Source organism: Suncus etruscus, chromosome 1 (genome assembly GCF_024139225.1).
Source record: "Suncus etruscus isolate mSunEtr1 chromosome 1, mSunEtr1.pri.cur, whole genome shotgun sequence".
NCBI lineage: Eukaryota > Metazoa > Chordata > Mammalia > Eulipotyphla > Soricidae > Suncus > Suncus etruscus.
The window spans coordinates 39,723,076-39,735,155 of record NC_064848.1 but is presented as its reverse complement, the minus strand read 5'-3'; the positions used below and the strand labels follow the sequence as shown (position 1 = coordinate 39,735,155).

The 12,080-nt window shown below is 33.0% G+C and overlaps 1 protein-coding gene across 1 annotated transcript in view; it reads left to right on the top strand.

Moving 5' to 3' along the window:
• MPDZ (multiple PDZ domain crumbs cell polarity complex component) overlaps positions 1–11,333 on the top strand; it is a 174,445-nt gene extending 163,112 nt beyond the window's left edge. Inside the window, exons 40-47 of the mRNA XM_049769299.1 lie at positions 2,439–2,525; positions 3,312–3,402; positions 4,478–4,521; positions 5,529–5,651; positions 6,874–6,978; positions 7,685–7,797; positions 8,912–9,035; positions 10,738–11,333. Coding sequence (XP_049625256.1) covers positions 2,439–2,525; positions 3,312–3,402; positions 4,478–4,521; positions 5,529–5,651; positions 6,874–6,978; positions 7,685–7,797; positions 8,912–9,035; positions 10,738–10,884 — 834 coding nt within the window. The 3' untranslated portion in view covers positions 10,885–11,333. The remainder of the gene's footprint in view (positions 1–2,438; positions 2,526–3,311; positions 3,403–4,477; positions 4,522–5,528; positions 5,652–6,873; positions 6,979–7,684; positions 7,798–8,911; positions 9,036–10,737) is intronic.
• The last annotated feature ends 747 nt before the right edge of the window (positions 11,334–12,080 follow it).

Below are 12,080 nucleotides of genomic sequence, written 5' to 3'. Positions count from 1 at the left end.
TCAACCAAAAAAAGACAATTTTTAATCTAAATTATAATTTGACTCAAAACTATTGAGTTATTTTGAAGTTTGACTTTGGCATGGGCATAAAGGAACATTTGTTGATGCTCAGGGCTTACTTCTGGCTCTGCACTCAGGAATTATTCTTATGAGTGCTTAGGGGACAGTATGGGTACCAGGAATAGAACTCAGTTCAGCAACATGCAAATGTATACTTCTTTACTATACTCACACTTTGGATTCTCAAAGTTGACCTACCAGAAGTAACCTCTGAAACTGGAGTCAGAAGTAAGCTGAGCACCACCATGTGTAGACCAAAAATAAAACAAAACAAACAAACAACAAAAATACAGAACAAAAATATTTAAATGCATATTAGGTCTATTATGTTTGTTTATTTTTGAGACTGTAGCTGGTGATGTCAAGGATTACTCCTGCTCTCCTCTAGGGAATTACTCCTAACAAAGCTCTGTGTACCATATGGATGCTGGAATAAAACTCTGGTTGGCCACATGCAAAGCAGATACCCTATCCACTGTACTATCACTCCAACACTGAGATTTTGACCTCTCATAGTTCATCCTGTTAGCAATATTTTCAACAGTAACACACCCTTATTACTCCAGCAGAAGTATTATAAAGATACCAGTGATTAATACAAAGACTACTTTTTTATTGAACAGTTATAAACATTGTCTGTAAATTATTTTATCATAATGGCTTCTAGTGATCCACATTTCAATTGTGCAGGGCAAAAATTTATGTAGATTTCTATTAGCTTGCAAGGTAAATCATGTCCTCTGCATTTAAACAAATGTGTCTCATTTGAAAAGCCTCTCATACACCTCACTGCGCTATGTCTACAGCAGTCTTAGCATTTCTCACATGCTATTTTTAAAGGACCTTAGGGAGGTTGTTTTTAATTCCTTTTTTTAATTAATAGCAGTATGATTTATGTATATATGTGTTAACAGGTCTGTTCAGGTATAGTATAGCAGTAGACAGTTTATCCAATTATCTGAGTACCTCTGCTATTAAGGGGAAAATGAGCTTTGGTGGTGATTTTATTGTTTTTGTTTTTTAAACTTGAGTTACTTAGTTCATATGACTTTCCTAACTCAACATGTTTCATGAGAGAATTGCTTAATTTTTAATTTCTCTTTACCTTGATAAAAACAATCTCCATAAACATCACAAAATAATAAGACAGTAGTAATGCTGCTGTTACTTGTTATTTTTATTAGCTCTAATGGTCTATAAAAGCCTTGGAAAGATTCTTGTCTTTAGAAATTTTTTAAAAACAAATAAGGCGTTGTAAACTAATTTTTGAAGAGTAAATTGTGTTCCTAAAAATGTTCAAGACAAGAAGAAAAAATGTTTACTATAGTATAGGGGTTGGCAGGGTTGGAAGGAATTTGGGAACATACGTGGCAGAAAATGTGCACTGGTAAAGGGATTGGTGTTGGAAGATGGTATGACTGAAACTCAATCATGAACAACTTTGTAACTGTGTATCTCCTGGTGAACCAGTTGAAAGATGTTCATTGCACTTCATTTATATATATATATATATATATATATATATATATATATATAAATGAAGTGTAATCATGGTGCTTAAATATATATATATATTTAAGCACCATGATTACAAAATCATGTTTGTAGTTGGGTTTCAGTCATAAATAGAATAACCCCCTTCACCATTGCAACATTCCCACCACCAATGCCCCCCCCCCCCGCACCCCTGCGACAGGCATTCTACCTCTCTCATTCTTTAACATTGTCATGCTTGTTGTTAGTGTAGTTATTTCCCTAACAGCGTTCACCACTCTTTGTGGTGAGTTTCAAATTGTGAGCCGCTCCTTCTGGCCCTTCCAGCCCTTACCTCTATTGTCTCTAGGCCTTATTACGGTAATGTCTTTAATTTTTCTTAAAACCCATAGATGAGTTAGACTATTCTGTGTCTCTATCTCCCTCTAATTTTACTCAGCATAATAGATTCCATGTACATCCATGTATAGGAAAATTTCATGACTTCACCTTTCCTGACAGCTGCATAATATTCCATTGTGTATATGTACCACAGTTTCTTTAGCCATTCATCTGTTGAAGGGCATCTTGGTTGTTTCCAGAGTCTGGCTATTGTAAATAATACTGCAATGAATATAGGTGTGAGGAAGGGATTTTTGTATTGTACTTTTGTGTTCCTAGGGTATATCCCTAGGAGTGGAAGAACTGGATCATATGGGAGTTCAATTTCCAGTTTTTTTGAGGAATCTCCATATTGTTTTCCATTGAGGCTGGACTAGACAGCATTCCCACCAGCAGTGAATATGAGTTCCTTTCTCTCCACATACCCGCCAGCACTGATTGTGCTTGTTCTTTGTGATGTGAATTGCACTTTATTTAAACCACTCTAAAAACTACTTTCTTAGTGTTCCCTCGGCACAGTAACTTTGGAAGTTGGACGAATCAAAGCTAGTCCGTTTCAATCAGAGAGGAGGCCTTCTCAAAGCAGCCAGGTGGGTAATTTTAGAATTTTTCAGGGTGATACAGTTCATGAACCTAAAATGAAAATCAGTGAAGTTCTTCAATTATGATTATAAAGTTATGATTATGCCAGAGGTCATATGCACAGGCTTGGCAAAGAGGCAAGCTTGTTTGTCCTCCTTTTTATGCATTCTTAAAAGTCAGTTATATTTAAAACCTACCAAAACAAAATACAATATATTTCATAAAAATATTTATCAACCAATATTCAGCTCAAAAATGCTACTTATGTATGAACTATATATAATCACCATCATAAATAAAAATTTGATTTTCCTTTTTAAGTTTGTTGATGAATTTGTTCTCTGTCTTCTGGTGACAGATGCTCATTTTCTTCAAACCTTCTTCAAAACCCTTAATCAACCTTAGTGACTTTTGTTAGTTGCCCATTTAGTAGTCCAAATTCTACAGTCTTGGTGTTTGTTTGTACAATATCAGTTAAATTTTTGAGATAATTGGTTTGAATGGAATAAGAAAATCCACAACATTTTAAATTGATTGAAATCCATTCTATCATTTTAATTTGAGTTTTCATTTGTCATTAGGCAATGTTTTCAAAACAAAATGCAGTAAAAAAGAACTGATTAAATTGCTTTTCAGATTTTCAAATACCATGGTAATATAATAGGTATTTCTCCCTTTATGTCATTAAAAGACTTTAATTATGGCATAATTTAATTATGATATAATTCCATTGCTAGAAAGAAAAGATGGCATTTCTTCCAAAACTTTGTGAAATAATTGTTATGTATTTATAGATGAGTGAAGGAAGCCTGTCATCATTCACTTTTCCACTCTCTGGATCAAGTACATCTGAGTCACTGGAAAGTACCTTGAAGAAGAATGCATGTAAGATAAGTCAAAATAAAAATTATTATATAAAAAAAGATTGAATTTTTTTTTTTGGGTTTTGGGTTACACCATGCAGCACTCAGGGGTTACTCCTGGCTCTATGCTCAGAAATCGCTCCTGGCAGGCTCAGGGAACTGTATGGGATGCCGGGATTTGAACCACCAACCTTCTGCATGAAAGGCAAACACCCTACCTCCATGCTATCTCTCCGGCCCCTTGATTTGATATTTTAAGTATGATATATTAGTTTGACATTTGTCATCAACACGGGTTTTCTCCCTGTTTAAATTTAAGTCTAAGCTGCTTTTTCAGGAAATTATCCCATATGATACTATGTGGGAAAATGTGTAGACAATAATTTTGAACAAAATAGTTATACCTTTTGAAACCTTTCCCATTTTATTTCTATTTCCTTTCTCTGCTTAATGCGAAACTAATAAATCAAAAAATGTTATTAAGACTTCTTTAACTGTGAATATTGTGAAAATATTGATTGATAAATTAATATGATCCCTCTGTGTTTTAATTACATGAAATCAAGATGCAGAGGTGTGTTTTGTTTTGTTTTTTGTTTTTTTTTTTGGCTTGGAACATTGGTTGAAAATTGTTCAAATTGAAGAAACTAACCATATGGCAGTCTCTATTTGCAAGGTGACTAATATTCTAGAAATATAGACATGTAAGTCCATGAGTTCTTTTTTAAATATTCATGACTTTATTCTTTTCAGCTGTGTACATGTGTCTTTCTAAAGCACATTTTTGTTTTTTTCCTTGACTCATTAAAGTGGGTTATGCAATCATATAATGTCTGACATAAGAAAAGAGAAATGGGATGTTGTGTGCATTTTTCCAACTCAGAAAAACTTTCTTTGAGATACAGATTCAATTTCAGGTACTACTAACTTGAGCATCCCTCTTAACCAAAATAAATAAATAAGTAAAATTGCATCTTGTTTAACCTCCTCATCCAGTTTATGACACTGAAAATTTTAATTAAAATTGAATTTTAATTAAAATTTAAATGATAATAAAAATTCTTAAATAACTCTTTAAAATCTTTTCATCTTTACAGTGACATCTGAAATACAGGGATTAAGAACAGTTGAAATAAAAAAGGTAACTGAGGAAAAAGGAGATATATTTTTGTTATTAATCTATTCTTTCATAATACCATCTTAAAAATGCATTATGTCAACAGTAAAAAAAATAGCCCAATTCAGTCTTTGCTGAAATCTCTGGTCATAGTACCTTGTTAAAAGTGTTAATTATTGGGCTGGAGATATACATCATTAGTATATCAGTAGGATAGCAATAGTATATTAATAGTGCATGTATTACATACAGGAAGCACAAGTTTGACATCTGGCACCATATAGGTACCTAATAACCACTGAGAGCTACCCCTGAGCACTGAACCAGAAGGAAATCCCAAATACATGTGCATGTGGTCCCAAAGTAAAAAAAAAAATATTTACATATTCTGAGTTGTCAAAATGGCATCAGTGCAGCCCTATATAGAGTAATACTGTTGTCTCATTTAAAGTTGTCGGAAAGCTTTTGCTTTCAACAGATAGTTCCTAGTTTCCTGGAAGGGATTTCTTCAACAATATATTCTTCATAAGAGAGGAAATAAAAGCAACTGTAATTTAATAACCCTTGTGCTATGCCCTGATTCCCTCTGTGGACATTTTATCCTACCATTCTACATTTTAATATTCAATACAGCCCTTTGTTGAGAGGACTACTATTTATATTTTACAGTGAATACCTAGTGGTTAGAGGCTTATATTTAATCTAGGTCTCAGTAATTTTAAAAATGGGTTTTTGGCTTAACACACAGATCTGATTCCAGAAGGTGTGGCCTTTTCACTTAATGAGTTTACCTGCATCTCATCAGTTATACAACATGAATTTAATGTAGTATATTTTACTTCCTGAGCAGATGCTTATTTTTCTTTCATGTTAAAAATGTGTCAAAATAATGTTGTCTTTTCTCCAGATTCATTTTTCTACCATCATACCTAGAAAAATGATCAGAGTTAATCATAGACTATTATGCCAAAGAAAACATGTCGATTGAAAAATACTGCTTTGACTAACATATTCTTTATCTTTCATGGCAGAGTTCTACAGATTCCTTGGGAATCAGCATTGCTGGAGGAGTGGGAAGCCCACTTGGTGATGTTCCTATATTTATTGCAATGATGCATCCCAATGGTGTTGCAGCTCAAACTCAGAAACTCAGAGTAAGTTTTACTAATTGACTGGTAAGCTCTAGCAGGCCAACAATTGAAGCAAAAGTTTTATGAGGGTTTGGATCTGGCCAGCTGTTAATAAAGTTTACTTGTGCTTAAGTCAGCTAGTTAAGTCACTGCATAGTTTACTTTGAGTAAAATATAAAGAATACTTAGAAGTAAATTTTTATTATATAACAATTTTAAATTAAGTAAATGGGGGAAATTTAGAGTTGTTCCTTAATTTTTTCCTACCTGCCACCTACTCTGAGAGCAGTTAAAAATTAATTTCATACAATAGTATGAAATGGCATGTTTCTCTTGCATGTTTCATTGTGTGACCATCAACTTAACTATTAAATTGAAGGCTCCTTTGATGATCAGTTTTTCTAGAGCTTCATATAAATATGACCTTTAATGTTAGATAACTAGCAAAAATTTACCTGAAAATTGAGGAAACATCTGAAAGTTGGAGGCTTATGTTATACAATCCTGAGATAGGTGACTGTTCCATCAAGATCTCTGTAAAGGAAAATCTGTATGCCCTCATGAATCTAAATGGGTCACAAAATAGAACTATTTCTTAGTAAATAGTCTGTTAGTTAACAGATAAATTAGGAATAGTTTAATCTCCATTGACATTTTTTATGGACTGACACTTAAAACTTGATTGTTATTTATAGCACAGGGTCAGAATATATTTCTGTGAAGGACCAAATATTGAATTTTGTAGACTTTTTGGGACATATGGGTCTCTGTTGTAACTAGTCAGATTTGCCCTGTAAAAGCAGCCAAATAAACATGGCTGTCTTCCAAGGAAACTTTATTAACCAAAACAGCAATAGACCATACTTGGCCTTGCCAACCCCTGTATTAGAGTCAATTTTAATGTGTATAATAAAACTTTCTAGAGAAATTCTGATTTTCAAATGATAGTAGAACTTTCAATCTTTTAATAGAAGTAATTTTTATCCAAGGGAAAAGGGGGAAAATACGAATTCATCTCTGTCACCCCTTGCTTTCTCTAGATATAATAGAAGCCAGCTACAAAGACACCAGCTACTAAGTGCAGCTTCTTTTTTGTGATTGCTGCTTATTGGGGTTAGTGGTTTCCTTGGTTCTATATCAATTCCTGAGAGCACTGTATATGTGCTATGGAAAGTAGGAAAGGAAATGATGGTGCAGTCTCAATGTTCCACTCTCTATAGTCATCAGCTCTTTTTCTTCCTTGAAGGTTGGAGATAGAATTGTCACTATCTGTGGCACATCCACTGAGGGAATGACTCACACCCAAGCAGTTAACTTACTGAAAAATGCCTCTGGCTCCATTGAAATGCAGGTAAAATTTTTCTCAAAGTATTATTCAGAATAAGGATACCTTAAAGACATATAAGTGTTGCTATTAAAGTTGTAAATGTTATTAAATTCCTGTTATTATTTTCCTTGATTACAAATGGCTGTATTTGATATTCCCCAAAATTTTGTAAGGAACACTCTTGATCATATCTTGTTCTAATGCTTTTATTGTTTTATTGTTTAAGAGGAAAAAAATAACAAGGTCCAGAGTGATCATACTGCAGGTAATATTTTTGCCTTGCAAACATTTTCTCTGGTTCCATCCCTAGCAGCCATTCGGTCCCCCAAGAGTACTAACGGGTTTTCCCTGAATGCAGAGCCAAGAGTAAGCCTTGAGCACTGTAGTATTGACCAAAGGAACAAAAGAAAAAAAATTAAAAAGAGAAAAAATATATAAAGTTTCAACAGTAAATGATTGTCAGAATTTTATTCTGAGTGCCTTATATTCTAAAGATATCAAAAATACTAAGTGCATTTTGAGGTGGTGTTTGAAAAACATAAAAGGGACTTTTGGAATTGAGATGGCATAATATTTTCACTGTCAGTTGAAAAAGTCTCTGGTTCTTGTAAAATTTCTTTCCATCTATTATAATAGCAGGAATTATGAAGTTAGATAATAAAGTAGAGTTATTAAAGTGCCTCTAACCATGTTGTCATAAATTTACTTTTTGTTTTTTTCTTATGTACAGGTGGTTGCTGGGGGAGATGTGAGTGTGGTCACAGGCCATCAGCAGGATGCTGTCAGTTCTAGTCTTTCTTTTACTGGGCTGACATCAAGCAGTATATTTCACGATGATTTGGGGTAAATTAACATATTATGGTTTTTACATCCCTAGCTCTTTCATGAGGGTGAACTAACATACAAATTATGAAATATAAAAACTAGTATTATATTTATTTGGGGGAGCCAAACCTCTCAATGTTCAGAGCTTACTCCTAATTCTGTATTCAGAGTTCACTCCTAGCAAGGCTCAGACAACTGTATGGGATACTGGCAATTGAACATGGCGTGGCCATGTGCAAGACTAGTATCCTATCTACTGTAAAATCTCTGGTCTCTGAAAGCTAGTATTTTAGACTTCTCAATGACTGAAGTATTACTTTGGCTGATTATGCAGTGCATACCCTAGCTTTTACAATTGAAGGTCTTAGCTTTTTTATGTGTGTATGTGAAGACAGTTTAGTTTTGATGCTACTGTGCTGTGTGACAAGGAACAAGTTGGTTCTGATACTTAAAAAATTCTCGTATTGGATATTAAGTTTGACATAAATGAAGTCTATTTATTCAACTCTCAAGTACCAAAAAAGTAGAAAATAAGGAATGGACAAGAGAGTTTTGTGTGTGTAAAATTTTAAATAGTTTGATATATCATTTCACACTGTTTATAATCAAATTTTTCTTTCACTTAACTTGGAAACACTGATATTTCTAGTTTATTTAATGATTAGTGGTGCTCATGGGTTACTCCCAGCTTCCTGCTGGGGGTTTCTCCTGTTAGTGGTCAGGGGCCTATACATTGCTGGATTGTAAACTCAGGTCTCCAGCATGTAACACATAACCCTCATCCCATTGAGCTCTTTCACGAGCCCATTCTCATTTTAAAGTGAAATTGGATTAAACTTTTATGCAGTGAGAACTTGCCATTAATGTTAGATTTTAGGAAGCTGTAAATGAGTAATGAAATTAGGCTGTTAAGTAGGATTCCATTAAATGCAAATTTGAAACTAGGTACATCATGCACTGACAATTTAAGAATCTCCAAAATACCCATAATGCATTCTCTCTTAGTAGCATGGAGAATTAAACTGTAGATTTCAGATTATACATACTTAACAAACTAATAGATGCTTATGAACATACACACACAACATGGATTTTTTTTATCTAATTTTTTTTTCCCTTTCCTTCACTGTAGACCTCCTCAGTGTAAGTCTATTACACTAGATAGAGGACCAGAAGGCTTGGGCTTCAGTATAGTTGGAGGATATGGCAGCCCTCATGGAGACTTACCCATTTATGTGAAAACAGTGTTTGCAAAGGTAAGCTTGAGGATTTTAACTACCCTCTTTCTCCCTGATAAACATTCCTTAATATTATTCAGCAGCAGGTAAACTAGCTTATCACCTGAAGTGATATCAAATGGTCAACAATGTTTTCATTCTTTTGGAATTCCAAACTAAAAAGTTCATTAAATATTTTTGTTCAGTGGGTGACTTAGTTGTATTTAAAGAAAAATAGGTTCAAATAGAAGTTTCCTGAATACTATTGATAATATATATGTGCTATTTTTATGCAACTACAGGTATAAATATTAATGAACTTTAGAGAGTAAGATCTAATTGAATGCTTTTCGAAAATTGGATATTTGTAATATGTTTGCTATAGGGCCCTAATATTTAATATTTTCTTTCTGTGAAATATTAAATGGGTACCAGTTTAATTTTATGTAAGTAAAATAAAAAATTTATTACTAAAACTTGAAGAGTATCTAGCCCTCTTACCTATAATAAGGAATAATTGTGAAATCAAGGGATTCCATTTTAAAAATTGCATATATTTGTCATCATTTAATAACATGTTCTATCTTAAGAATGTCTAGTATAAAAGTTATTGCAACATTGGTAAAATCATTAAAGTAATTTAAGTCATATAATTGTTAATTCGTTGTAGGTACAGCGGATTTTCTACTGGAGAAAAGTTAGAATCTAAAATTTTTACAATGAAGAGGAATAGAACTTAAATAAAAATCTCTAAATATATTGGATAGAGTAATTTAGATTAATTTTGTGACCTTTTAAATTATCCTGTGATGGAAGTTTCTATTATTTAAAAACAAATATTAATTTTAGATAGTTATATCCAGAGCAATCAAGCTATAGGCTTAATTTATGAGATTTATTTAAACCATTGGTATGTCCAAAAATACAAACAGCATTTGCAGTGACTAGAAGAGTCATGCAGTTCTTTTTCACAGCCTAGAAACAATTTATTTAAGGCTTGCTAGTTAGAACATATTTTAAGAATTTCATCATTATGGATTCCTCATTAACTTTTTGATATTTTTAATCTCATATTTAATTGCATAATTGCCTTCTCTAAACATCACTTATGATGGGGTTCTTCTTCAGACTTTAGAGTAATGTCTGTCTAATCTTAATCTTTTAGAACCCATAAGGATTAAGAAAACTCCATGTACCCTTGAGAAGCAAAGCAACAAGCATTAAGTAGCCATTTTAAAATTACCGAATGAATTAGAATTAGAACCAGCAGAATGTGTGCTTTGTCCTTTGAGTTTATGGTTCTCATCACCTTATCATAAAAAACTGCTTTTGTTCTTATGTAATTATTTGTCTTTTTTTGTATGTATATTTCTTACTAAATAAAAAAATCCTGAATTCTCTAAAATCATTCCTGCTAGGCAAATTCCCAAATATTCTTTATTAATTTGAATTTCCACCAACTGCTGTGCTCAACAGCCAAAAAACCATCCAGCTAATCTATTGACTGCTAAAGTCTCTCTCAAATTGGAATAGCAATGCTAAAACCATTTAGGAGAAAGGCCTCCTTTGTGTATGTTCATCATTGCTTAATGGCTGTGGAGTACCCATGGAGCATTGAGAGCAATGTGTGTGTACATGCAGAGCAATTTACATTCTAGTTTAGATCTTTTTTTTTTTTCTGTTGTGTAGCTGCAAGGCAGCATTTTTTTTGAGAATAAACAAGCCTACTTTATAATTGCAGGGAGCAGCTTCCGAAGATGGGCGTCTCAAAAGAGGCGATCAGATCATTGCTGTCAATGGGCAGAGCCTAGAAGGGGTGACCCATGAAGAAGCCGTTGCCATCCTTAAGCGGACAAAAGGCACTGTCACTCTGATGGTTCTCTCCTGATTTTGTTGCCACAATTAAGTCAGCTCAACATCTCATTCAGTCCCTGTGCAAAGACAATGCAGTGGTTTTTGTGGAAAGCTTTTCCCATGCTGTCTTTATGGAGCTTTTCAAACCTAAAGGGGAAAAAAATCCCTTGATTTAAAGTTTTTCTCATCTAGAAATGATTTTATTACTCACAATTAAGTATTGTTTGTTCTTTTCTCTTGCTCTTTGTTAACTTAAAGAGGACTATTTGCATACGTAAATCCAGTCTGTCTTTGTAAAAAGATTTGATATTTTGTGGTTACAGGAGCAAAAGTTATGTGCTTAGTTTAACTTGTTCACCGAGAAAAGAAAATAATTCTGAAGCTAACCAAAGATAAATGGTTTTATGAAAGAAGAATGGAATGTTAAAATATAAAATAAAGAAAATTTTGAGTTGTATAACAATGCTTCAATTTAGCAATTGACTGCCTTTCTCCAGTTTTAACAGAAAACGAAAAATTATTTTAGTAGACCTTTAAATATGATTAGTATTTAAAGATTTTGAATCCTATAGGAAAATTTCTTGTCATTAGTATGCATATATTTTACCCTAAATGTATTTATAATATTGAGTAAATGCAAATACGTGAAACTATGCTGTAACATTGTCAAAGAAAGCAATTTATGAATTTGTTTTATTTTATTTCATCTTTGACCTGTGATACAATAATTTCTTCTTTTACTAAGTGGTGATGTATTAATGTGTTTTCTCTAAAAAGCAACTATGTTCTCTTTAGAGGAACACAGAAGGCTCTCAGAGTCTTGAGAGCTGATTGTAACTGATACAGTACTAAAAAAATGTGGTAGTGTGCTGTGCAACTGGTTTTCAATTAGTATTAATCTTAATGACAGGGGAAAAAAACAATGTGTTAGTAATTATTTTGGTTGTGTGCCATTAGTAAATTGATACAAAATTAAGGGGATTAACATAACTTCATTTCATTGCCTTATATTAACATCTTATAATACAATAGTTGAAGACTAAGGGAAACAGATGGAGCTGTTTACTGAGACAACTGGTGAGAAATTATCATGTGTTCATTCCCATTTTAGAGCGTGAAACTCCTACATTAGAATATATAAAGTCACTTTAAATATTATCTATATTTGTAACAGAAGTAGTGTACAGATATTTTATTACAGCACTTTTGTGTAAATGCAGAACTGAAGTG